The 27,610-nt window shown below is 34.9% G+C and overlaps 3 protein-coding genes across 8 annotated transcripts; all 3 read right to left on the reverse strand.

Annotated features, from left to right (window-relative positions):
• Nucleotides 1–2,073: 2,073 nt before the first annotated feature.
• LOC123308777 (zinc finger Y-chromosomal protein-like) lies at nt 2,074–3,846 on the reverse strand. Its single transcript, XM_044891608.1, has 2 exons — nt 3,798–3,846; nt 2,074–3,688 (listed from the first exon to the last, which is right to left on the reverse strand). Exon 2 carries the CDS (start codon nt 3,512–3,514, stop codon nt 2,102–2,104), a length of 1,413 nt encoding a protein of 470 aa, XP_044747543.1. The 5' UTR covers nt 3,515–3,688; nt 3,798–3,846; the 3' UTR covers nt 2,074–2,101.
• A 1,326-nt stretch (nt 3,847–5,172) lies between these two features.
• Nucleotides 5,173–6,818, reverse strand: LOC123308780 (zinc finger Y-chromosomal protein-like). The gene is made up of 2 exons (XM_044891612.1): nt 6,578–6,818; nt 5,173–6,506 (listed from the first exon to the last, which is right to left on the reverse strand). The coding sequence occupies exons 1-2, from the start codon at nt 6,628–6,630 to the stop codon at nt 5,237–5,239; spliced, it is 1,323 nt and encodes a 440-aa protein (XP_044747547.1). The 5' UTR covers nt 6,631–6,818; the 3' UTR covers nt 5,173–5,236.
• Nucleotides 6,819–11,390: 4,572 nt separating this feature from the next.
• Nucleotides 11,391–25,664, reverse strand: LOC123308761 (zinc finger protein 64-like). Of its 6 annotated transcripts, none has more exons than XM_044891579.1 (2): nt 25,352–25,664; nt 11,391–12,925 (listed from the first exon to the last, which is right to left on the reverse strand). In XM_044891579.1, exons 1-2 carry the CDS (start codon nt 25,408–25,410, stop codon nt 11,725–11,727), a joined length of 1,260 nt encoding a protein of 419 aa, XP_044747514.1. In that variant the 5' UTR covers nt 25,411–25,664; the 3' UTR covers nt 11,391–11,724. The 6 variants fall into 6 exon arrangements, with proteins under 6 accessions (XP_044747514.1, XP_044747517.1, XP_044747513.1 ...); XM_044891582.1 differs by lacking the exon at nt 25,352–25,664 and adding an exon at nt 13,112–13,249; XM_044891578.1 differs by lacking the exon at nt 25,352–25,664 and adding an exon at nt 13,042–13,244.
• Between the last annotated feature and the right edge of the window lie 1,946 nt (nt 25,665–27,610).

Genomic DNA, 27,610 nt, shown 5'->3' on the forward strand with positions numbered 1-27,610 from the left:
GGCGAAAGAAATACGGAAAATCAACTGAATTTATAACAGAAGTTAGAAACCACGTTAGAAAGCGAAAAATCGAAAACACTCAAGCGAAAGGAAAGCACTGAAGTAAAATTCGAAAGTTAGCCGAAGAACTGAAGTAACAGTCGAAAAGTCGAAAAGTGACCGTCGCGGGGATCGGGTATGTAGTCAACTATATAGTTTTTTAGCTCTTTATTGTATCAACCTTATTGGGTTGATACAATAAAGAGCTAAAAAACTATATAGTTGACTACATACCCGATCAACCTTTAGATTAGTATAGAGAATAATCTATCTACAGATTTAGAAATTTTGAGGCATTAATGCCTCAGTGGCGTTTGCGTCCTAACCCAAATAAAACCATGAATTTCCAATCATCAAAGATATAGAAAATTGAGTGTAGTTTTCGGTATTTCTTTTTTGAAACATAACTGCAATCCAGAATATCTAGGAATTAAGCTGGATTCCTCGCTGAATTTCAAAGAGCTTTTGGGAAATTTGCGTCTGAAGTTGAAAACTAGGAATAATATCCTACATAAACTAGCTGCATGGTACTTCATGGATGGCTTATGCAGCTACTAGCCCTAGTTTTTTCGGCTGCTGAATATTGTTGCCCCATTTGGGTTAATAGTGCTCATGTGCAAAAAATTTATGCACACCAAAATCTTACTATGAGAATTATTTACTGAAACTATTAGATCTTCACCTAATCGATGGTTACCAGCACAGAACACTAATATACCAGTTACCAGTTCTTTCAAACATTTTACCTCCCCATTCGTAGACAGTGTGTTATAAATTCTTGGAATAAATTTCACTCCTTTCCCGACTTATTTCCAATTCTGTTCCCTTGGGTTCCAACTATTCCTTAATTCGGATGTAAGAGTAAGAACATTTTTGGCAATCTAAATGAAATATGTGCACTATTTTCAATCAAAAATTTGTGATCTTCCCAGGAAACTATGGTAGAGTTATTCTTTAAAAACGAAAATAAGTTGGTTGGTGCCTAGATTACTTAGAGGACATTTCACTTCTCATATATTAATTAGTGTTCTGTTAAAATAAATTCAGTGTCTCAATAATGAAGTTTCAGTCATTTCACACAAATTTGTTTTTCTCTGCATTCTTCTTGAAAAAAATGCCTTGAGGTGCTTGTGATTTTACTAACATCAAATTCCATTTATGCAAAGAAATTTTTCTAGATTAAGAACTGAAAAATTCTCCATAGTTATGAAAAGCAATATAAAGAGTGTGTCTTTGACTCGTACAAATATTTTAATCAAAGAATTTTTAACTTCAACAATAGATTCTTTTTTCCGAATCTGCTTCGGTTTAAAAGATGCAGGATGTTGAAAAACCCAAAAAAAAGTCAAAAACGGTTTAATCGAATAGAATCAATTTTGGAATATAGTTTTTCATTTATTTGATGAATCTTTTTCGAACTCAAGATACCACGTTTTCCAGTTTCTTCATTATGACAATTACATACCATAAAAATACCAAAAGTTCAAATATAAATAGTGTTTGTTCTATCAGGAATATTATTTTTCATGATGTGAATATAAAAATATGGTAATATTCTGATTTCAACATCATATTGACCACCTGACAAGTAAATCTAAATTTTTGAATACGAACCTGAAATTTTTTCTATTTTTTTTTTGTGCTGACAGTGAATGCCTCAAGGAACAAGCTTGTGAAATATCAGCTAAAAATTTGCCATATTAACGAAGATATGGGAATTTATAGATTTAGCATTTTTTCACTAATCACCCTATATCTCCGAAAGGAAGGAAAGGAAGGTAGGGGGAGGGTAGTCTACCCTCCATAGTTGAAGAGAAGGTGGAAAGAAAATGGTGGACCCACAGCTGTGCTCGTACTATTAATCGGAGAATATTCAAGAGCTAAGGTCGATTGTAAATAGTTATTTCTAAAGAAAATCTATTTTGTTGTTTTTTTTATGTTTTGATAAAACTGTTATTCGTTTCATATTACTTTATTTGTATTCACAAATTTCTTCGATATGATCATCGTTCCGTTAACATTAAATAAAATAACAAAATAAATATAAATATATTTACTGAGTTTATTCACAGCTACTTGCTATATTGCTATTTGAATGAATAGATTTTATATGATTTTTCAGGTATAAATTTCTACTTGTAGCAAACTCACATAGATGACACTTGTGTTCCTTAATTTTCAAATGAACAGATTTCACGTGCATTTCTAAGTCCTTTTTTCTACTAGCAGCAAATTCGCACAAGAGGCACCTGTGCTCCCTGATTTTCAAATGAACAGATTTCACATGTCGTTGGACGATACGTTTCTCGCTGGCAGCATATTCGCACAAGTGACATTTGTGTTTCTTGATATTCAAATGAACAGAATTAACGTGTCTTCGGAGCACATCTTTCCTACTCGTGAAATACTCACAAAGGTGACATTTGTATTCTTCAATTTTCAAATGAACAGACTGTATGTGAACGTCAAGGGTAGTTTCCAATCTGGCAGCAAATTCACAAAGGTGACATTTGTGTTTCTTAAAATCCGAATGGACGCGCTCGACGTGCCTTTGAAGGTACACTTTTCTACTCGTTACATAATCACACATATGACATTCATGTTTCTTGATATTCAAATGAACAGTGTCGACATGTTTTTGAAGGTCGCCACTTCTACTCGTGATGTATTCGCACAGGTGACACTTGTGCTCCTTCACTTTCAAATGAACAGATTTGATATGATTTTGGACTACATGTTTCTGACTTGAAGCATAATCACATAAGTGACATTCGTGTTTCTTGATATTTAAATGAACAGAGTTTGTATGCTTTCGAAGGTCCCCTCTTCTACTTGTAACATACTCACATAAGTCACACTTGTGTTTCTTAATATTTAAATGAACCGAATCGACATGCTGTTTAAGGTTATCTCTTTCACTTGTAACAAACTCGCATAAGTCACACTTAATACCGGAATGAACAGATTTTATATGTGAAGCAAGGTCATTTTCAAAATTGGTCTCAAAATCACACATATAACACTTGCTATTCAAAAGAAAAGATTTATCATCCCATTTCTTGTCATCTTCAGTGTAATCATTTTGACATAAAAGAAATTCACACTGGTCCAAGTGAACTGGTTCAGATTTATTGCTTCGTTGATCTAATACTGAGGGCATTTCTTTGGTGAGAGAGGCAGATGAATGATTTGCATCAACTTCTATATCTGGGGAATTTGCATAGCTTGCTTCATTCTTTATTATATATTCTTCTGTCTCATGATCTCCTTCTTCATCTATAAAACGTTCAACAATGTCTACGATTCCTAATTTGGCATGCCATTTTTTGTCATCTTTCAAAGTATGATCATACTGTATGTGTTTATCGAGATATTTTTCTTCGCCTACAGGTTTATCATTTTGAGATTCTGGAAATTCACACTGATCCAAGTGAACCGATGATTCAGATTTATTGGTTGGTAGATCTCGAGGCATTCCTTTAGTGAAAGAGACAGGAGACTGATATGTATTGACTTCTGTAACTAGGAAATTTGAATTACTTTATTTATTTTCGATCATATATTCGTCTCTATCATGAACTTCTTTGTCTATAAGTTCTTCAAAAACGTCCACGATTCCTTATTTTTCTGCATTTCTGCTAACTTCACTCTGAAATATGGAGGGTTCTTTCAATAAAACCTTGATTGTGAAATATGTGAAAGGAAAGAATGATTTAAAAAGAGAGGTAATAAAAGGATCATAAACATTGATATATTACTATTCACTGGTGAAATGGAGTAAGTGGACATCCTCTTCCTTTTGCTTCTCCTTCAACCAAAGAGTAACCAGAGTTGGTTACTCTTTGCTTCAACTTTCCTAAACACAAAAACATTGATCAAAGAGATCATCCCAAGCACAGAACACAAATAATAAGCAGAGATATTCTCTGATCCCAGTATTTATCATGTCCTGTGCGAAAAATGGAAAACGATCACCATATATAAAAATGTGTCTCCAAAAACGGTAAATTAGGAGTCTTTGAATAAAAAATTTTTTTATTACTATGTAAGGAGTCGCTACGATCGCTAGAAAAATCAACAAAAAACGTGAATTTTAGCAAGAAAAATCTATGACATAACCTAGGCCCATTTTAAAGAATTCTGTGGTGTCTAGTCATTGAACTCTATGGTTCCCATAGAGTTCAATGTGTCTAGTTCTTAGAACATAGAATATCAGGAAGGAGCTTTTTCGAATAAATGTGACGGGAATTGTGCGACGGAAACGGCCATATTGGTCTTCCAAATTTTAATTTTAAAAGTGGCAGACTTGGAAGTCAAATGATTCTGTTATCTGTGGCCAAATGAACAAAGTGATGTTTTAACTTAATTTTGGTAATTTGGATTCTTGAAATTTACTGGAAATAAGGATTTTGGATATTGTAGCGTGAATTATTCATAGGTAGGTGATTTTTTTGAGCTGAGTATCAGGTATTAATTATGAGTTCCTGAATTTCATGACATATAACAAGGTTATCTCATGACAATAACACTCCATGGGCGTAGGTGATGAAGTCATAGACCTTAATACCATTAAGTATATAGCCAAGCAGTGTTAGGCGGGGTGAATTTCCGCTTTGATTATCAATTTGAACGAGCTTGAAAAAGCTTCTGACTTTACGTCAGTGCTTTCCTAATTTTTTTGATTAATCAGTATCAACTGACTATTGAGGTTAGTTTTTTGGAAACTTCATTGTCCTACGTCACTGTTGAAACGGAAATATATGTCGGCCATATTTCTCCTCCATTCCGGTCAAATTGAAATGAGCAATATGCTCCTTCCTGTTATTCTATATTCTAAGGTCTAGTTAACGTCCTTTTCTATGATCAAATTCTTCAACCACAGATAAAAAAGTTAATTCTTTAGACATTCTTTTATTCCAAAATCCACTGACTTTTGTGTAAAGATAAAATCTTTGCTTTTGTATATTGTATTTTTTTCAGCTTCTTTTGAACGTGTATTTGAAAGTTCATGAATTGTGATTGAATATAGATGACGAAAATGAAAGTTAAAAAATTGTGACATAACTGTCACAAAGTTAACAATTGTTATGATTCTGTTATCTGTGGTTATTTGATATTCAAATGAACTGAACATGATGATAATTATTTTTATTGACATTAACATAGGGTCATCAAAAAAGTACTATACAACTGAAAATTAACTGAAATGGACTGATTTCAAATGTTTTTCAAGATAACATTTCTTATTAGCAGCATATTCACACATGTGGCACCTGTGTTTCTTGATATTTAAATGGACAATGTTGATGTGTCTTTGAAGTTGAGATTTTATACTTGTATCATAATCACAATGTTGACACTTGAAATCCTTAATTTTCAAATGAACAGATTTAATGTGTTCATCAAGTTTTTGTTTTGCACTCGCAGCAAACTCACATAAGTGACACTTGTGTTCCTTAATTTTAAAATGAACAGATTTCACATGTGCCTCAAGGCCTTTTTTCTCGCTCGCAGCATATCCGCACAAGTGACACCTGTGTTGCCTAATTTTTAAATGAACAGAGTTGATGTGCGTTCGCAGGGCGCTCTTTCTACTTGAAACGTACTCGCAGTGGTCACATTGGTAATCCTTAATTTTCAAATGAACAGATTTTACGTGAATATCGAGGCTTTGTTTTTCACTAGCAGCATATTCGCACAAGAGGCACTTGTGTTCCTTGATATTTAAATGGACGCATTTAATATGTGTTTCAAGGTCCTTTTGTTTAGCCGCAGCATATTCACATAGATGACACTTATGATCCTTGATATTTAAATGAATTGTTTCGATATGTTTCTGAAGGCAACCTTTTCTACTTGTAACAAACTGGCAAAGATGACACGTGTGATCCTTAATTTTCAAATGAACGGACTTAATGTGAATTTGAAGGCAACTTTTTATATTCACTGCATATTCACATAAGTGACACTTGTACTTCTTGATATTTAAATGAACAGAATCCATATGATTTTGAAGATACACTTTCCTACTTGTCACATACTCGCATAAATTACACTGGAGTTTCTTGATATTAAAATGAACAATATCCACATGCTTTTGAAGGATGTCCTTTCTTTTTGTAATATAATCACATAAGTCACACTTGTGTTTCTTTATATTGTAATTAGCAGATTTTTCACTTTCTATCTTATGATCTTTTGGACTGGAAGAATAATCATTTTCTTCACCTTCCATATCTGCATTATCCCCCATGTGACTTTTATAACATTCATACTGCTTTAAGTGAACAGATTCGGAGTTATTAATCAGTGGATCTAATACTTGGGGGATTTCTTTAGTAATAGAGGTGGAATGATAATTGGGCGTTCCATCTTCCTTCTTAATTAAATAATTTTCCCTTACGTAAACTTCTTTTTCATCTATGAATTGCTCAATAACGTCTATAACTCCAAATTTTTCTTCAGAACTGAAAGAAACAAGACTTTTGGAGAAGTAGCTGCCAAACTAGAAAAGTATGGGAATATTGATCATACTCACTCATCATGGGTAATATGTACCTCTTCTTTGATATCAATAATACTCTCACCCATTTCTTCATCTATTTCAAATGTCAGAAACTCATTAAATATTTGGAATTCAGTCTGTCAGGGTAAGAAGAAATACTCTCTTTTTGACTGCCGAAAGCTTAAGAGTTGATGTTTAAATATTTACTTTCCACGTTGCAAACAAAAATCAGGGCAGATACTCTGTTTCTTCTGCCAAAGGCCAAAGAGGAATCTTTGCAAAAATTAACCTCAATTTTTGACAGTGCCCAGAACATAGAACTATAAAGCATAAAATTATGTGGCCTAAGCATTGAACTCTATGGGAACTGGAATGGCATCGCGATACAGGCAAAATGAGGAAGAGTGAAAGGGAAGAAGTAGAGCAACCTTTCTCTCTCGCACGCCGTTGCTATTAGCAACGTAAACATTTCAATGTGCGGGAATGAAAGAATGATCTATTCGAACTGAAAATATTTGAAGGATTGATACTGATTGGAAAAATTCACTTCTTTCTCTATTTCCCAAATTGTTCAAATCTTTCAACGAGTCGGTTCGTACTAAAAATAATTAATCATTAGTTTGTCATTCTGATCGAAATTTCTAAAAATTTTGCACTTTTTTTAGTGATTTATGATGTCAATCATAATTTCCTGAATTTCGGGAACGAAATTTTTAATAATCACCCTTGCAGCCTTGATGAATTAATAAAATAGAAGCTTTAAAGTAATTTGAATATGAATATTAATTATAATCTTGAGGCAAGAATATAGGAAATGATCTTCTGAAAAGCCTCGGATAAAGCTTTGGAATCATATGAAAAGCAGTGTCAGCAAAGACAGAGTTGTCTCTGGAGCAGAGACAGTCGTCTCTGGTGTCAGTGCGAGAAATTTTAAATATTCCAAATAGTTCAATATATAAAAGGAATCATATCAAAAAGTAAAGAACAAAATTGCTGAAATATTTTTATTTAACATAATTGGGACAAAAATGTAACATTTGCTTAACAATTATTAAATAAAATTAATTTAGTCATTTTCTGACGAATAGTAGAGGATCCCCATGAAGTTCATCATTCATTAACTTTGATTGATGGAACATTCTACACTAGCCCTAGTGCAATCTTCATGGTCGAAATAAATCCTAAAGCGAATGTCTTTCGATAGTGAAAAAGAATGTTGGTATCATCAATTTCCAATGATTCTAAATATTCTATAGTTTCACTGAAAATTTCCTCAACATACCTCAGGGAAAAAGATCTAATTGGAGCTTTAAACCCTCTCCGGAACAGATTTCTAGAATTAAGAATGTCAAACACTCTATCAATTTTTCTAATGAATTCAACGGTAGCGGCACTATTTTCGAATTGTAAGTTCTTACATTTGTTATTAAGAAATTCCATAGCATCTGCTACCCCATTACTCATTGTTTGAGTAGCTAATCTGACATTCATAATTCTATTTTTATAATTGATATGCTGAGATGAGAGGGAATTAGCCAACCTTAGACCTTCCTCCATTTGAACTTTTTCTAATTCCTTGACAAACTGCCAAGAAATGTTTCCTGTGGGGGACTGCAAATTTTTTTCTGCAAATGTATTTCTACGGATACCAATTTTTCCTTCCTGTAGCTTTGGTCCAAAGTTGTAAAGTAAAAGGTTTTCGGAGAGGGAACCTAAAAAAATGAAAAACATAAGGCATAATTCCTAATTATTTACTGCTTCTCTCTTTTTGTGGATTCTCACTTCTGTAAAACTGTTCAGGATGGATTGGTTTATGTGATACCAACACTTCACAGAAAAAATATTATATTATATTTATGTCCCCTGCATTATGGCATCCGTTTCCAACACAATACTGGACCATTGTTGTTATGAAATTCTTCTTATTCAAAATGTTTTTTGTTACTGCAAAAACCACTTTGGTCACTCTGGGAAACACATAGACTTAAAAAACACTCACCAAAAAACTATATTTAAGCTTTGAAAAAGCACAAGAAATTCTGTTCAACAGCTAACTTGACTTGATATATAGACATTTTTCGAGTTTCTTAGGAATGTAAATCGGAAGTATATGGCTTCTAAACAATTTTTCACCATGATTTTTACTAAAATACTGACAAAAAGACATTAAACAATGTAATTTAAAATTTATCTACGAAAATGACATTTAAATTTAGGTTATAAGAGTGTAAACAAAAACACGCTAGAGAGAGAAAGGTTGCTCTACTTCTTCCCTCTCTCTCGGTCACAATTTCCGACGCATTTTGCTACCTACGAAGCCATTCCAGTTCCCATAGAGTTCAATGGGCCTAAGAGCAGAGATATAGATATATATCTCTGCCTAAGAGATATCTCTGGCCCACATTGAACTCTATGAGTTCAATGCTGGCCCAGAAGCATTGAACTAAAGAAGTTCAATGCCCAGAAGCATTCCATCTCTCTCGCAGGCAGTATATTCGCATTGAACTCTATGGGAACCCCATAGAGTTCAATGTATATTCGTGTTCTGTGCAGTTCAGTTTGTCTATGCTCGCAGGCAAAGAGTATAAACTCTTACTTTTACTCAAAGCAAAGATTATAGAGTTAGGAAGATGAGAAACGTCTTCTCTAAAAACCTACTACATTTTGGTCTGTTTCACGCACTGAGAAACTAGATGGCGTTATAATCGCAATCGTAATTTTAAATTATTCTGTTTTATAATTGAAGGGCGCGAAATTCGAATTTTTCGAATATCGACTAACAGCCGTTCTCAATAAACCTATCTATCCATCTTTTCATATACGGACCGCCCACTTACTAACCAAAAGAAACCGAAGTGTATGTACGGACTATACTTCAAAAATATATCTACAGATAGATTGAAACGAAATCAGATTGAACTGTTATATATCAAAGCTGTTATTTCCATACAATAAATTTTTTTTGAATCAATAGAATTTGTACAATTTTTATCGGAAACCTATATGAACAAATATTCTGTATACCATATATTTTGCGTCGCAAGAAGTTGATTGTTGTTTTCAGATCTGGGGAACCTAACCTGACTCTATCTTTGCTCGCAGGGCCAGTAGGAAAATTAATTAAGTCTTAGACCTATGCATAACAAAGCTGGGATCAATAAAAAAAAATTGATCTGAGATAATAACGAGATATTAAATAACAAAGATGGCTTGTTGCATTCAACCCATTGAACTCAAGATAGTTCAATGATTCAACCATAAATCGGGTGTTTTCCACAGATTTTACTGGTTTTCCATGGTGTTTTCCTTAGACTAGAGAAGAATCAAAGATATTACACACTTATATCTAATATCCTTGAGAAGAATCCCTAAACTAAGGTGTTTTCTGTGCCATTAACCTCAGTGAATTCTAGAAGACTACCCTAAGTATGGAGAGTAGAGAGAAGGAGAACGATCGCCGTACTAAAAATGTGTCTCCAAAAACGGGGAAAATAGGTGTCGCTGCGATTACAACGGGTTTCGATAAGGAGTGGGGATTCAAGCGTCAATTTGAAATGAACAGCCTTCATTTTATTTAAGGTTATGTGTCATCGTGGTTTTTCTGATGATTTTTCAAATACCTTTCTTCAAATCTATATTGAATATGAGTTCTCTGAATTATATGCAATAAAATGCAAGTCGAAATCAATGAAATTCAAAAGAAATCACTGATCAAAAAAATTGTACCTACTTTTGTTTATCATTGTTTATTGAAAGCAGCTATGTTAGTTGGTTTACTAATCTTCAAAATTATATAAATCCGTAGTGAGGAGCAGTACACATCAAGACAACAAAAGGTAGCAGTCTCAGATTTATCACTTAGGTATTAGAGTAGATTCTTTTGCCAATACTCAGCTGAGAACCGATATAAACCATATATTATGTTATGCCAACAAAATTCTTCAAGAATATTTACTTCTGAACCATGTAGTTTTATTGGTTAAATATTCTTATTCAGAAGAGTCAACTTCTCACGAGGGATGACAATTTCGATTTCGTTTATAATGAATCCATCATCTTTTTGATATCTTCATCGCAAAAGTGCTCTTGACACACAAATTGATTGGGAGTTGATTCTTGAGATAAGGTTTTTTCCAATTTTCTCTCAAAAATGCTCTCGGAAATTTTATCTCTTCTCCTTTTCTTTCCGATGCCAAAACACTCTTATACTAGCGCACGCTTCAACATTTCACCATGGTCATATGTTGTTCTCTTATCAAAAATCGACAATAATAATATTCCTATCATCTGTCACCAGGGAAACAGTTCACTCAGCCAACGAGCCAACTACAATTTGATTTGTGTAAACAAAATTTCGCACTCTCGTGATGGCCAGCGCGACTGTTGGCAAAAACATGAACTACTACTATTGGTACATATTTTAGGGGACAAAAAATCTGTGGTCTCAAAGCAGCGATCGTTCTCTTTCTCTCTACTCTCCATAACCCTAAGGATGCTGCCAGAGACAATCTCTATGGATGCTGCTAACTTATATTAGTGTCATAGAGAAAGAAGCTAATATAAGTTCTCTGGTGCTAACGTTACCTTTGCGTCATCGAATCAAATATATTACACATTTTATTTATTTATTCATTCATTCATTCTACAACTCTACAATTTAACCCACACATACTTATTTAATAAATCTACAAAGCTACATATGGACATATGTGTAATATCTTTGCATTGAACTCAATAAAATTAAAGTTCAATGTTTTTTAAGGAAAGAATCTTTCCAAAATGCTTGAATCAACGCTTTCACATACAGAACATTAATATAACACTGTCGTCTGAAACAATATCAGAGATCACTAATCCACAGATAATAGAGTGTGATTTTGTGTACTTTTATTTGTAACATATACACACAGTTGACACTTATGTCCCCTAATTTTCGAATGAACAGATCTTAAAGGTTGTTGTGTCATACATTTCGAACTGGCAACAAATTCAAATAATTGATGTTTCTTGATGTTCGAATGAACATAGCCAAAATGCTCATGAGAGTAAATATTTTCTACTTGTTGTAATTTTAGAGCACTCGCATAGTTGACACTTGTGTTCCTTTATTTTATGTGTTTCTTTCGAATACGCAGCATATTCACAAATGTGGATGTTAAGATGAACAATCGGCAATAGGACTATGGCTGGGTGACATGCGATAGCCAAGGAATGGCCGGTATATATTCCCCTGTCTCAGTTTTGTCTAGGTTTAGATGGAAACCAAAGACTTCGTGTGCTATCTTAGCGAATTCGGCCAGGTTGATCTTATCGTGCAAGAGGATGAGACCGTTATCTCCCATGTACCACTGTGCCATTCGCGAGTATACCACAGACATCTTCTGCAGGCAAAACTGCGTGACGATGGCGTTGACCACTGAATCCACCAGGTTTGTGAAAGACGAGCCTGATGGGACTCCCTGCTTTTTACGAAACACTTTTCCACTCAGTAATTTGATAGGGGTATTTATAAAATAATTTACTATCTTCCTTTGTAGATTGGGCAAAGTGTGTGGGTGTACTGGCGCGCCATACTCCTCGTATCCAGTGAGGTCCATGTTGGACAATATAATTTGAAAGGCATCTCTGATCAACCATGCAGGAACGTGTGGATCGAAACTGTTCCAGTACAGACCAAGCCAACTACTCTCTTCCGATTGCCGATGAGATTGGAGAAGCCTCATATAATCTTCGGCATTTTGGATCCATAGACCATAAATTCCTTGCGCTCGCCTATAACCTCGGATCAAAGGCTGGACGAACATGCCTTCAGCGAAGGTCATGTGAGCGGGGTACCCCCAAATTAGTCTCAACTCGGGTGTCCGTGCAACTGTTGTTCTACAGGGTGTGTTGCACCTATTATATATATCATATTTTAGGTTACGAACATATTGTTTGATATGCAATCTATCTATCTCATCCATTCGTTTGAAACCCATATTGATGTAAGGAAGGCCTGGTGATTGTTCAGGGTGTTGAAAGTGCCTGATAGAGTCGTCAATGTGATACGGCCGCACTTTTGGTATTCGGAATTGTTCGCCAACTTCCCTCAAAACACTTGTATACAAGGGATCCTTGGTTCTTTGAGGCAAACGTTCGGAATACCTAGCTAATGGGATCTCATAATCCGAGATTTTCGGTGGATCCGGAGACATTTCTTCGCAGGCAGGTGAATGTTTCGCATCGACTCCTTTAACTGAGGAATTAGAGTTAATTTTATCAGAGACTGAGGTGCCTATGCTTTTTTCATTTTCAATTATAACCTCTCCTCTATCATGAACTTCTTCTACATCTATGAACTGATTAAAATCGTCTTTAATTTCTACTTTACCCTCTGACACTCTGAAAGAAATCGGATTTTTTGAGTCAAAAGAACCTAAAGTAATCTTTGATTGAACTAAGTACTAAGTGAAAAGAATGAAAGCATCATTGATATAAATATGAAGATGTATAGTAACTCATCATTGGTAATGTGGACCTCTTCTTTAATATTACTAGCAGAGTCTCTGTTACTAGTACAACGTTCACCCATATCCATTTTTTATTAAACTATTTCTTTATTCCAAAGACCAAAACGTAGAAAACTGGCCTTCTTTTCATTAATTCAACAGAACATCAAATGCAAGTACCAAAGTCCAAGGATTATGCATACCACAGAACAAAAATACAGGGTCCGGCAAAAAAACCTCCCTGATTTCAATAGGCATTTGCAAAAAGAATAAGAAACATACAGAACAATTACTTATATTTGTGAATAGCCTATATGATGCCATTTTACATCACTTAGTACACTTTACTTGGTTTTGAAAATTATGTCTGATAAATGATGTCTCCCATTGTTAAGACATTCACGAAGTCTTTCCCTGAAGTTGTCCATAGTTCTTCGTGTAACTTCCCTTGGAATGGCTCCCACTTCCTGCCTAATGGCATCTTTTAGTTCTTGCAGAGTTCTGGGACGATGTTTGTACACTTCAGCCTTTAGGTACCCCCACATAAAGAAATCACAAGGTGATAAGTCGGGTGACCTTGGGTGATTTCTTTCTGTGGTGGTACCTAAAGGCTGAAGTGTACAAACATCGTCCCAGAACTCTGCAAGAACTAAAAGATGCCATTAGGCAGGAAGTGGGAGCCATTCCAAGGGAAGTTACACGAAGAACTATGGACAACTTCAGGGAAAGACTTCGTGAATGTCTTAACAATGGGGGACATCATATCAGACATAATTTTCAAAACCAAGTAAAGTGTACTAAGTGATGTAAAATGGCATCATATAGGCTATTCACAAATATAAGTAATTGATCTGTATGTTTCTTATTCTTTTTGCAAATGCCTATTGAAATCAGGGAGGTTTTTCTGCCGGACCCTGTATAATTACTATTAATTACATTGAACTTGATTGAACTCAGTAAAGAGTTATCTCCGTAGAGAAAAGTCCAGTGGCGCATTCAGTGTCTGAGTTTAGAGGCGTACTGGCAAGTTTTAGATGATTTAATTATACCTTATCTGCGATTTTCAACATGATATACAGTGGGATGAAGTAAGTGCATTCAATTACGCAGATGATACAAAACTTCTTTTGGTAAAATCATTGTGGCCTGGATTGAGACAGGAGGGTGATAGAGTTATACAGCATGCTGAGTCGTGGTTTGGTCACCTTCTACTAAATGAGGAAAGAACTCAGGAATACTACCCCCAAAGAATATTTTGCTGTAAAATATGAAGTCGGAATCTAAAAAAATTTCTTCAAAGATGAAAATCTCCACACCAATAAAACTGGAACTTCGATATATGATTTGGGAGTTCTCTGAAGATACAGTGTGTCCAACGAACTGAACACTTCGATTCTCCGGCTTTAAAATGATAATGTCCCTTTGCAACCCCCTAACGGAGGTGAGCACAACCCCTTGATTTTGAATGGGAGTGAGGGGTGTTGCGATACCTCATTTCGAAGATCTTATCGACTACTACCTGATCCTGAAATTTCGTTTCAAAATTCCCATCGATAACGAAATGACACGTAAAATGGTGGAAGAGTACTTACTTTACTGATTAGGTTATTAAATGCTAGAAAAGGGCACTTTTCGCTTCCATGCAGTAATATAAGTTTTGCTATTTACATTACCCAAGATTTCTAGTGTAATTTGACGGTATTCATTAATGATCCGAGTTCGCAAATAATCCAGTGACTCAAGACTTGGTATCGTAAATCTTGGATTTCAGATGACCCTATAGAAAAAAGTCCATTGGAGCCAGATCAAGTGATCTAGAAGACCACTCAATATGTCCCTGTTCAAAATCGGGGGTGTTCAGATTTTGTAAAATTAAGGCAGTGGATTGTTACCAGAGTTGAAAATGGCAGTGTAAAAACATTTATTGTACATCGTTCACAATCATAAAATGACTAAGTCACCCGCATGAAGCTAATATATACTCCATTCACATTTATTTTAGCAGTCGGTTGGCCATGAAATAATTTTCTCAAGTTTATGTAACTAGAACGGAGTTAGGTTGGCACTCATGAAATGTCGTTAATGTCATAACGCTGTTGCCACAACTAATATCAATTTTTATTACGAAAATGCAGAAACTGATAGAAAAAAGGGACAGAGTTTCAGGAAGTGCTATTTAGAATTCAGGTCCGCTCATTCAAATAGTTATACCCTGATATTATAAAATCCACAAAATACGTCAGACGGTAGCGAACATATTCAATGTAAGAGAATTTATATAATGTTTCATCTGAATCTAAACGACTTATATTTGAGCTGAATATTTCCAGAATCAGGAAGATTGTGAATGAAGAGGATGACAAACAATTTCCTTCTATTGGGAGACCCAAAAAAGTGGTGGCATTTGAGAATTTTATGTTTGAGTGAATTAATGCGAAAAGTTCACTACAGGATTTTTGATGAATGTCATCGTAGAATAAATTCCCGAAAATTGATTTTTCATTTGACTTGTCCTATACATTGTAAATGTCTTAAGGTACCAATAAATACCTAATTATTATTATTATATCAATGTGTTAAGATGAACAGCCACAAATACGCGCCTGTTGTCATGTTAATTGTTTATTCATGTGAAATTTTCGTTCAAAGGTGGAGTTCATCTTGACTTGAAACTTCTTTTAATTCCTTTCACTTATATTGATGCAATGATTTTTGTTGAAGAATTTAACATTCTTATAATTATCTATTAATTCCTTCCGGAGGTACCCATTCCCAACCACTGCATCATATGCATTTCATCTTCGGGTTTATATTTTTGAAATCTACAACTGATGTAACGTATTCAAACTTTAGCCAAAGAAGATAACTAACATTAACTCTCCTCAAGCTAGTGCATATTATAATATTATACTGATCTCTTGTATTTTCCAAGCAAATAACTGGATTTGTTATGCCTTCAATCAGTTTGTATAAACTTCAATTATGTTCGTCACATATTTTCCGAAGAGATTCGACATTGTGATAAAATACGTAATAACGGAAATTTTTACGTAGAACAGGCAACATAGCGCTGATTTAAAACCCAAAAATGTTTTGACAAGCTTCATAATCCCACATTTCCGTACTATACAGAGTGAAAAGTGTCAAATTTCCATGGCAACCGAGTGCTAAAATAAGAAAGAATGGAGTATAGTAATAAATACAAATACTAACAACATCTATAAAACTCACAGTGACAACTAAAAACAGAGGAAATATAGAGGTTAAATGAGAAGTCACTCGAAGTCTGACTTAGACACTGAGAAAGTTCAACAAATTCAATATCAACACAACATTTACAGACGTGACAGAGCGGTCAATGAAAATTGATTGCGAGAGCCTCTTTATTTCGCCTGAAAAACAGAAGGTTGGAATGACGAATTTCAATGAGAAGGCTGGGTTTTAATATTGATGCAGGCCAAGAGGTGAAAACTAAATTGTCTAAGTCTGATTATCAATGAGATCAATACATTTAATATGAAGAGAGTAATACTATTAAAATCAATATAAATAACGTTGGTCTTGAAGAGTGCAAAATTCATCAATGATTGCAACATTTACAGAGACGGACTACTCACAAGTGAGCACGATTAGAACGTCCATCAGAAAAATAGGAGATACAGTTGATAAATTATAAGAGGTACAAAATGAGATTACTAAATGAGGGAAACCACTAATCGTTGGTTTCGAGAAGAGCAGAAGGCTTGAGAACTAATCTGTATATCGAGCGAGATGAATGAATATGAGCACATATCTGTTAAAATACCAATTATAATGAGGAGAACATACCAACTGAGAGTACCCGATTACCAGAGCAGGCCTTCCAGGGTGGAACCCTGGACGAGAGACTGTCAACAGTGTCATGGCTTACTACTGACCGTTGAACCATATTAGAGAAGTCGACATCGTTATCTGATGGAAATCAATTAAATCCAGGGTCCACCCTAGAGAACATTGGGTTTCATTCATCTAAAACTCGATAACAATAATTAGTCATGTAAAATGAGTAGTTAATATCAAAATTGACTTGAAAAATGAAATAAACTGATTAAATTAGTGAGTTGAGCATGTGAAGAAAATAAATCAACATTCATTATCAATGAGAAAGACATGAGAAAGTTCAATTCTGGTATGATACATACCCATTTCCATGTGAGAAATCTGAAAATCTATGTAAATTGTAAAATATGATAAAATACTGTAACGCCCTTTTTTCGGGTATCTCTATTATTTGAAGGGAAAATAGCAAACCCACCTTGTCGAAGACAAGATTCGGTGTTATCTGTAGTGGATTTGGATGACTTTTTCCATATTTTCTTCTTTTTATTTATTGTCACTTAAAGTTATTGCTATGTTTATCAGGTTTATAGCTACGTTTTTCTTTTCTGAGCCACTATGATTGGAATAAAAGTTGATGCACCTTTCCGAGTTGGTTGGTTTTGTATAACAGTTTGTTATCAATTTGTTTTGTTCTCTGATAACTGGAGAAAATTTCACGGTTCTTTTCTTCTTCAAGTGTGAAATTGATTTTCCGGTTAAATGAATTGAAAACACTCAATATTGTTTAAACTTCGTCTTCTGGTACAAGGAGCAGGATGTCGTCAACATATAGTTCTTCACTCCCTAAGTATCCACGACAGCGGGGTGCTTCGATAACAGCAGAGGTGAGAGTTGGAAAACAAAGGAGGAAAGAGGGTTAGCCACTCCAAAGTGCCTTCTGCACCCCCTGAGTATCCACGCCTGCGGGGTGCTTTAATAGCAGTAGGGGTGGAGGTTGAAAGTAAGGGATGAAGGAAGTTTTTGCCACTCCAAAGTGCGTTCTGCACCCCTTGAGTATCCACGCCAGCGGGGTGCTTTAAGAGCAGTAGGAGTGGAGCTTAAACTGGGGTATAGGAAGGGTGGAAAGGGAGGCTGAAGTTCTAACAATATAAGAAAACGGAGTGTCGTCTTACCTATGGTTTCGGCACTTGCACACGGAAATTTAATAATCACCCAAATAAAAGTGAAGCAAAAACAAAAGAAAAAAACAAATTGTAATAATAAATGAAACTTCCTTTAATCGGCAGAAAAAGCAAATGACACACGTTCGTATACGGGGCAGTTAATCGTGAGTGAAGCCTAAGTAAGTGACCTGCGGGGGAACATCTGATTTTATACCCCCCCTGTGGGTATAAAATCAGATGCGGAAATCAGATGTGTCCCGACTGACGAAATTCGGTAAAATTTGCGTCGGTGAAGACGTCTTAATTTCGACTTATCTGTGCTAGCGAACAAAAAACACCGTTATCTTTCAATTCAGGATGTTTTATACGGTACGACATCGTTTTTCAGAACTGAAAACGGAATAAAAACGGTGTGGTATGTTTACAATTCCGAACGATGTCGGAATCCTGAATTGGAAACTGAAAATATTCCTCTTGAAATTAATTCGAAATAAAATTACTTAAAATGAAACTAAGAGATTATGTTAAAATGAGGGTGCATTTTTGTCAGAAAAATACACATTGATTACAATGCGTATTCAAGCAGTGTATGCATTACAAGGTTAGTTAGCAAAAATGGGTTCCAAAGGGAAGGGAAACAGGGAAGTAACCTTCCTTCAATACGAGCTTCGTTGCAATAACCTCGCTGATAGAGAGGACAAAAGGCACTCCAATCAAAATTGCTCAATATCACTCTGGTTTGCTTTATACAGATGATGTCACAATAATAGAGATTCGACATTGACAAACGAAGAATTTTGTTTCCTGTCCGCAAGGCGTCGCTAGCAACTGGTACAATAACGCCTGACAAACCCGACTCAGGCAACCTAACATTCACGACCGGACATCAGCAGTAAAATCTGGTTGGTTTATTGTTCATCATACGACTTCGATCTTCACATTTAAATTCTACTTTCATATCGTTATCATTCTTTATGTTTGTATATGATTGAATGATATACAAACTTTACACGCATCTGGAGTGTGGAAAGATGGTACGCTTACTAGAAAACATGCTGCCAGATAGAAAATTCCGTGTTTTTGTAGATGATAATAGTTAGTAATTTCGAAACTTTAAATAACGGTCTTCCACAAGGATCAGTTGTAGCACCTCTACTTTTCAATTTATATCTGTGTGATATCCCTACTACTTCTTCTACGCTGATGATATTGCTTTCGTATTCCGTCATCCTAATTTTAGATGTATAGAGAATAATCTATCTACAGATTTAGAAATTTTGAGGCATTACGTTTTCGAGTGGCGTTGGCGTCCTAACCCAAATAAAACCGTGAATTTCCAATCATCAAAGATATAGAAAATTGGGTGTAATTTTCGGTATTTCTTTTTTGGAACATAACTGCAATCCTGAATATCTAGGAATTAAGCTGGATTATTCGCTGAATTTCAAAGCGCATTTAGAAAATTTGAGTCTGAAGTTGAAAACTAGGAATCATCAGCTAGTGGGGTGCTGATGCAACTACTCTTCGAACAGCAGCCCAAGCTTTGGTTTTTTCGACTGCTGAATATTGTTGCCCCGTTTGGGTTAATAGTGCTCATTTGCAAAAAATTGATGCACAGCTGAATATTTCCATGAGAACTATAACTGGAACTATTAAATCTTCACCTATTCAATGGTTACCAGTTCTTTCAAATATTGTACCGCCTCATATTCGTAGACAGACAACAGTTATGTTTTCCTGGAAATAATTTTACTCCTTCCCCGACTCATTTCCAATTCTGTCCTATATTCCACAAAATACGATTCCATTCCGAATACGTGTACTATTTTCAACAAATGGTTGCTGATTCTTCGAATAGAGTTCCTAGTTTTGATCTTCCCAGGAAAATATGATGTATTCTGAACCGTATAAGAACAGGTCACGGACGTTGCAATAGTAGGTATGCTTTTCCGATGGAATTCAGTTGAGAGCCCTAGTTGTGGATGCAGGGAATCAGAAGAAAGCATAAATAATCTTGTTAATCATTGTCCCATTTATAAATTTCAGGATGGTTTTAGGGCTGTTCATGCAGTTCCCCCATCTCTTTTAAATTGTGTTGTGAATTTTAGGTCGATCTGACATTTTGAATCTAATTTCATTATTTTATATTTTTTCACTTTTGTTTTCTCTACAGGGTGTCCCGGAAAATGTGGGAAATGTTTCGCGTTCAGATAGAAAATAAAAAATGAAGATGACAAGTTCCCATAATTTTTTTCCTAGGGGCCCTCTCTACGAAGATACGACCTCCTAAATGACGCCATTTTAGTGGAATAAGTTTCAAACGACTCGATATAATTTGATATGATTAATTGTAGTAAGGACCTCTTATATCACCGCACTCAAATTTCAATTAGCTTGTTCAGTTTACCAGGGACGGACTGGGTTGTACATTTTAATGCCTACATTTTTAACACCCTGTATGATAAGGTGCTAAAATAACAAATTTGGATACATCGAACATTAAGCTAAATAAAAGGTACTCTTGTTCAGTGTCGATAAAATGAACCGTTTTCGAAAAAAAAAATAATGAAAGAAGTAATTTTTTAATTTCTATTAATAATAACATGAAGTCCAGTTTTTCGTCTGCAAAAAAGTGTGATACGAAAGTTATTGAAGGAACAAAAAAGTTTTATTTTGTGTTATACAACAATAACAAAAAAAAAATTGGCGTTAGGTCGGAGACCGTGGAGGTCGTATAAAAAAAGAGAGTTGAAGTGCGCACAGAACGTTAGCCTGAACGTAAACGTTAACGTGAGAAATAACGTCAGATATAACGTTTACGTGTTGTGATGAAATTTGAGTTGAAGTGCTGCCATCATGAAACGTCAGACGTTAAACATAACCTATCAATTTGATTTTGCTTTCGTTTCGCGTGAACTCTCTTTTATATAATATTTGAGCTTCGACAGCTGGAATAACATTTGGAATATTGATGTTCTAATGATTTATATGCCTAATAAAGAGAATTTTCAGCTTGGAAGTATTTTATTATCAATGAAATGTTCAAGTGTTAGAGACATGAGAATTGCAGCGTAGATTCAGCCATTTCCTTATGTACTGAATATAATCTGATAACAAAGTAATTTAACTTAATCCTTTTGATAACTTTCAAATCACTGCTGATTTCCTATAATTTTCGTTCATTATGAGAAAATACACAGGAAATGTAAACAACATTGAACTCTATGGGAGTTCAATGGTGAACAATGACAGTTTGAGGTTATCGAGAATTGCATTTAACAATCAAAATTCGGCCATTCGCAAGTCATCGGTGCTACTCGTTTAACGTTCGGTTAACGTACGTCGATGTTTAAGGTATACGTGGGAGACCGCTAGTTTACGTAGGCCGTAAAGCTGACGCTAACGTTAACGTTAAAAACGGACGAATGAGCATGCGTAGATGTCAATTATAACGTTAACGTTTACGTTCATGGCTGCACTTCAACTCTCTAATATTATGGGAACTTGTCATATTATTTTTTTATGTTCTATCTGAATCCGAGAGATTTCACACATTTTCCGGGACACCCTGTATATTTTAGATAAAAGTATTTGGTATCTCGGACAAGACTAACAGGATTTTTTTTCTCAAAGAAAGGATCGATTTTTGGAGTGCGAGATGCCCTTCAATATGAAATATTTCAGCTTGTTTTGTCTCATCTCTTACAATCCACTACACTCAAGACGATAAAGGGTTTTTCACCAAAGCTCTTGTATCATAAGCAAAATTGTATAGTACCCTGTTAAGAAAACCTCTGCTGAAACTGTATCTTGTACACATGCTATAATTTTTGTTTGATGTTAAAAATTGTAATGCTCTGTATCGAAAGAATATATACAGGGTATGGCGTAATGAATGGATGATATGTTGCGGTTCAGAAAAATTTATTTCATGTTTAGTAAAAGTCCCTTGGTTTTCGAGATATTGGAGATTTTCGAAAATTCAAGAGAATTACACCCTTCGCCACTCGTTTTGCAGGCAAGACCAAATGAAGGAATTTTTTCAAACTGTTTTTTGAATAGTATTCCTGGATAGATGGGCTATCGAATGTGAATTATTATTTTTGGGGCGCATGAATAGTTTAAAAAAAAAAAAAGATCTAACTCAAATTTTCCGTTTTGCTTATTTTTTTTTCCCGAGTTCAACCCAACGTGGTGTGAAAAATAATATGGTTACCTGAGTGCCAAATCAAGAGGAAACATGCCTGTTTCACTGAGATTCTGAGAGGGTATAACTCACTCTATTTCCAGCATTACATACAAAATAAATTTCTATTACCATGAGTCAAGGCAGAGTTTGATGTAAGCCTTTTTCTTTAATTTTTAGCAACTGAAATGAGACTTGCAAGCAGAATAAAGTAATTATTCATAAGAAGTTGTAAAGCATCTAGTAGAGCTCCTGACGCCCACTCTGAACACTTTTTGTAAAACTCGATTCATTTAAACGATATTTTAAAATTGTTTTTTTCTCTCGTATTCTTTCATTATTAAGCCTTATAGTTGTAAAATTAATAGTTTTTAAGCGAATTTCAAGTAATAAAGTGAATTTAAGCACTTTCGTAATTGAGAAAAAAGCTAAACATTATTTTCTATTACATTGGGTCAAGACCTTTTTGTTACAAAAATATTGATTTCACAACGTTGCGGTTCAATAATAAAAGAAAACGAGAAAAAATAACGAATTTTAAAATATCGTTTCATTGAATAAAGTTTCACAAATGATTTTTAAATTGGCCACCATGAGTTCTGATACATGCTCTATAGTGTAGGTACACTTTCTAATGAATCATAGCTTTATTGCATATACAGTTTGAAAATGAGTATCGTTTCATTGAATTAAATTTCACAAAATGATGCTCTAAGAGGCCACCATGAGCTTCAGTTCATTCTCTATACCTTCTAATGATGTTTGCTTTATTCTGCTTGCATTTCTCATTTTAGCTGCTAAAAATTTTAGAAACAGTGTTTACGTTGAACTAGGCCTCAACTGATTGCAATAGGAATTTATTTTGTATTAAATGCTGAAAGTACAGAGTGTTACACCATTTCGGAATCTCAATGAAACGGGCATGTTTTTTCTTGCATTGACTCTCAAGTATCCGTATTATTATTTACACCGCGCTAGGTTGAACTTTTGAAAAAAAAATAAGCAAAACAAAAATGAATTCGATAGATCATCTATCCAGGAATACTATCCACAAAACAGTTTGAAAAAAAAACGTGTGGCGAGGGTGTAATTCTTTTGAATTTTCGAAAATCTCCAATATCTCGAAAACCAAGGCACTTTTACCAAACGTAAAATAAATTTTTCTGAACCGCCTTAGAGTCCTCTACCCGAAGGCTCCATATTATCCATTCATTACGCCACACCCTGTATATGTATATATTGAATGATTTAACATTAGAAAGGGAACATTTATTTATAATCATTATAATAAACTTGGTATTGGATGCAACAGAAAATATATGAAAAATATATCTGTAGCATAGTCACATAACTGACACTTGTTACTTGCCATTTGAATGAACAGACTTCATATGCAGTTGAAGGTAATGTTTCGAACTCGCGACATATTCACACATACAACATTTCCTTTCCCTAATTTTCAGATGAACCAAATTTATGTGCACTTTAAGTTCGTTTTTTCTAATCGCAGCATAATCGCAAAGGTGACATTTGTATTTCCTGATGGCCAAATGAACAGAGTCCACGTGCTGTCGAAGGCTGTATTTTCTATTCGTAACAAAATCGCATAAATGACACACGTGCTCCATAATTTTGAAATGAACATATTTTATGTGCACCTCGAGGTCTATCTTTCTACTCGCAGCATATTCGCATAAGTGACATTTATGTTTCTTGACGTTCAAATGAACAGAATCGACATGATTTCGAAGGAACCCTTTGGTACTCGTGGCATACTCGCAATGCTGACACTTGTGTTCCTTAATTCTCAAATGAACGGATTTCACATGTTGTTCGACGATACGTTTCTCGCTTGCCGCATAATCACATAAGGGACACTCGTGATTCCTGATCTTCAAATGAACAGAGTCGACATGCTTCAGAAGCACATTTTTCCTATTCGTAACATATTCACAATGTTGACACTTGTGTTCCATAATCTTCAAATGAACAGATTTCATGTGTACTTCAAGATCGTTCTTTTTACTCGTACCGTATTCGCACAAGTGACATCTGTGTTTCTTGATACCCAAGTGAACGGAGTCAACATGCAGTCGAAGGCTGGGTTTTCTATTTGTAACGTACTCGCATAAATGACACCTGTGTTCCATAATTTTCAAATGAACGGAATTCACGTGTAATTCAAGGCCTTTTTTGTTACTCGTAGCATATTCGCATAATTGACATTCGTGTTTCTTGATATTCAGATGAACGCAGTCAACGTGCTTTCGGAGGTGTACTTTAGTACTTGTAGCAAAGTCGCAATGTTGACATTCGTGTTCCTTTATTTTAAAATGAACAGATTTCACATGTTGTTGGATGATTCGTTTCTCGCTGGCAGCGTAATCACATAATTGACATTCGTGTTTCTTGATATTCAAATGAACGGCGTCAACGTGCTTTTGAAGGTCCCATTTTCTACTTGTAACATACTCGCATATGTGACACTTGTGTTTCTTGATATTTGAATGAATCAAATCGACATGCTGTTTGAGGTTATCTTTTGTACTTGTAATATAGTCACAAACTTCACACTTAGCGATGAAATGAACAGATTTGATATGTAAAGCAAGCTCCGTCTCATAATTGATCTCAAAATCACACATAAGGCACTTGTAGTTCTCGGTATTCGAAGGAAGAGATTTAACATGCCATTTCTTGTCATCATTAGGACCGGCAGTATGGTGTTTATCAAGATATCCTTCTTGATCTACGGGATGATCAAACAAGTGATATTCAGGAAATTCCCACTGCTCAAAGTAAACTGGCTCAGATTTATTGCTCGGCGTTTCTGATACAAGAGGCAATGCTTTGGTAGAAGTGGATGGTGATTGATTTGTATCGACTTCTATAACCGAGGAATTTGAGTTCCTTCCTTCATTCTTAATTATATATTTCTCTCTATCATGCACTCCATCTGCGTCGATGAATTCTTCGAAAATGTCCAGAATACTTAATTTTTTTTCTAACTTTATTCTGAAAGAGATCAGACTTCTTGAGTCGATCGAACCAAAGAGCAATCTTTGATTCAACCAAGTACTAGGTGAAAAATACATGTGTATAAACGATCGAAAGGTGCATCACAAACGTAAATTTGAAAATATATACTCACCCACCACAGGTAACAGGTACCTCTTCATCAATATTAATACGACGTTCGCCAAAATCCATTTCTTATTTATTTTATTTCATTCCAAAACGCAGAAAAATGAGCTTCCGTTCAGAAATAATAAATATGCGTATTTCAATAAAATTTCTTTTATTATGACAAGTTTGCCCGACATTCTGTCACATTTTGTGTCAACCATAGCCTTCTAAATTCTAAATTTCTTCTGTGCTTCGGCGTTTTATATATTTTATTTTGTCAAAAACTTTCAATCGGCATAACTTTTGAACGTCTGTATGGATCTTCTTGAAAATTTCAGGGAATGAGTATGAGCCAGTTCCAAATATTTGCACACAATGACTTGTCGATAGCGCAGGTCCGGACTGAGAAAATTATATTTTTTTTTCCACTTCTTGTAAAACACCCTGTACATAAAATTTTCGAAAAGCGAAATTTTTCTCAGAATCTACAATAAATACTCTTTCGAACAAGCCTATTTTGGATCAATGGCACACTTCGCATCATCATATTATGAACCATTGAATATTTGGAAACACTGACCTGTGAATCCCCGAATAATGCGTTAATTCATATTGAATCGATTGAAATTCTCATGACTTAAGGCAGCGTTTCTCTCTACGCAAGTCGTTATGTGCAAATATTTGGCACTGGCCCATACTCATTCCCTGAAATTTTCATGAAGATCCATGCAATCGTTTTAAGAGTTATGCTGATTGAAAGTTTTTGACAAAATACATAAAACATCCTGTATCTCTTGAACGAATATGGTTAAGAAATTTTTCGAATATGTATCAGACTCACCAAAATGTCCTGCATCTGCCTTGAAAGCCTGTACAATCATACGTAAAACACTCTGTATATTATTAGATAGAGTGATTCTTCATTTGAAGAAGTCTTTTGACTGTCTTTTCTTCACATGTGATACACTATGTTTATCTGTGAGTTAACACAAACAGGAACTGGCATAAAGTAAATCCAAGAAGCAAGAGACTCTTTCCCTTTCTCTATGAGTAAATCAAATCGGGTGTTTTTTTGCATATACCGGGTGGCCCACCCCAGACGCGGCGCTCATTTTGAGGGAGTAAATGAAGATATTTTGAAAATCTTTTCTTGTGGTGTGTGTAGGATGTCCCAAAGCACAATTTAAAATTATTGTCATATATACAGGGTGTTCGAAAACAAAGATATAGACCAAAGTTACACTTTTTTAAATGTAACACCCTATATTTGACCTCAAAAATGGAATGGCAAGCTCAAGTTATGAAGAGTTTCTTCAGATTACTTTATAGCCCAGAAGCACACTATATGAGATCATGGAGAAAAATCTAAAATATGGAGTTTTTTTAAAATAGCAATTGATGAAGAAACTAGTTACGCCAGCGATACAGACAGAATTTTTTCGAGTAGACAAGTTGGCTACTCCTACATAAAAAAGAAAATTTCAATTCTGGAATATACAGAGTGATCATAATTAATTCTCAAACATCAACTACAAATAATCGTCGAAAACTTTCTTATTTCAAATGACACACACCCAGTATTTCTATATCTCGTTGAACGTAAAAATTTTCGAAACTATATTCATAAAATTTTCCTACATCTAAACCTGATAGTTTCCGAGCAATTTTCGATTTTTTATTCGAAATTAGTAAACCATTTTCGCCATTATCTCGTAAATGGTCTTTCTAAGATATAAAGTGATCTGAAGAAAATCATCATAATTTGAGCTTGCTCTTCCATTATTGAGTTCAAATACAGAGTGTTACAATCAAAATTCTATATCTTTGTTTTCGAAGACCCAGTATATAACCCTGTATATGACAATAATTTTAAATTGTGCTTTGCGACATCCTACACACACCACAAGAAAAGATTTTCAAAATATCTTTATTTACTCCCTAAAAATGAGCGCCGCGTCTTGGGTGGGTCACCCGGTATAATATATATAATCCTCTACCAAATAGGAGGAAGGTTTCAAAGAAAAAATATTGGATGAAATCGGTTCAGCCGTTTTCACGTGATAAGATGACACAGAAAAACATGGCTGCATTTTATTGATAAAAAAGATATACAACTATTTATAGATCAACACTGTGATTGTTAACATAACAGATTGATACAGAGATTTCCGAAATTATAGAAATTACTACATTTGTTCATGTATTCTTCAGCAACATGGGGCAAAATTGGTGATTACCAGAACTTTTTAACCCAACGATATAGAGGAGAATGATGTGAGCAAAA

The sequence above is a fragment of the Coccinella septempunctata genome, chromosome 2 (genome assembly GCF_907165205.1).
Source record: "Coccinella septempunctata chromosome 2, icCocSept1.1, whole genome shotgun sequence".
In the NCBI taxonomy this organism is placed as follows: domain Eukaryota; kingdom Metazoa; phylum Arthropoda; class Insecta; order Coleoptera; family Coccinellidae; genus Coccinella; species Coccinella septempunctata.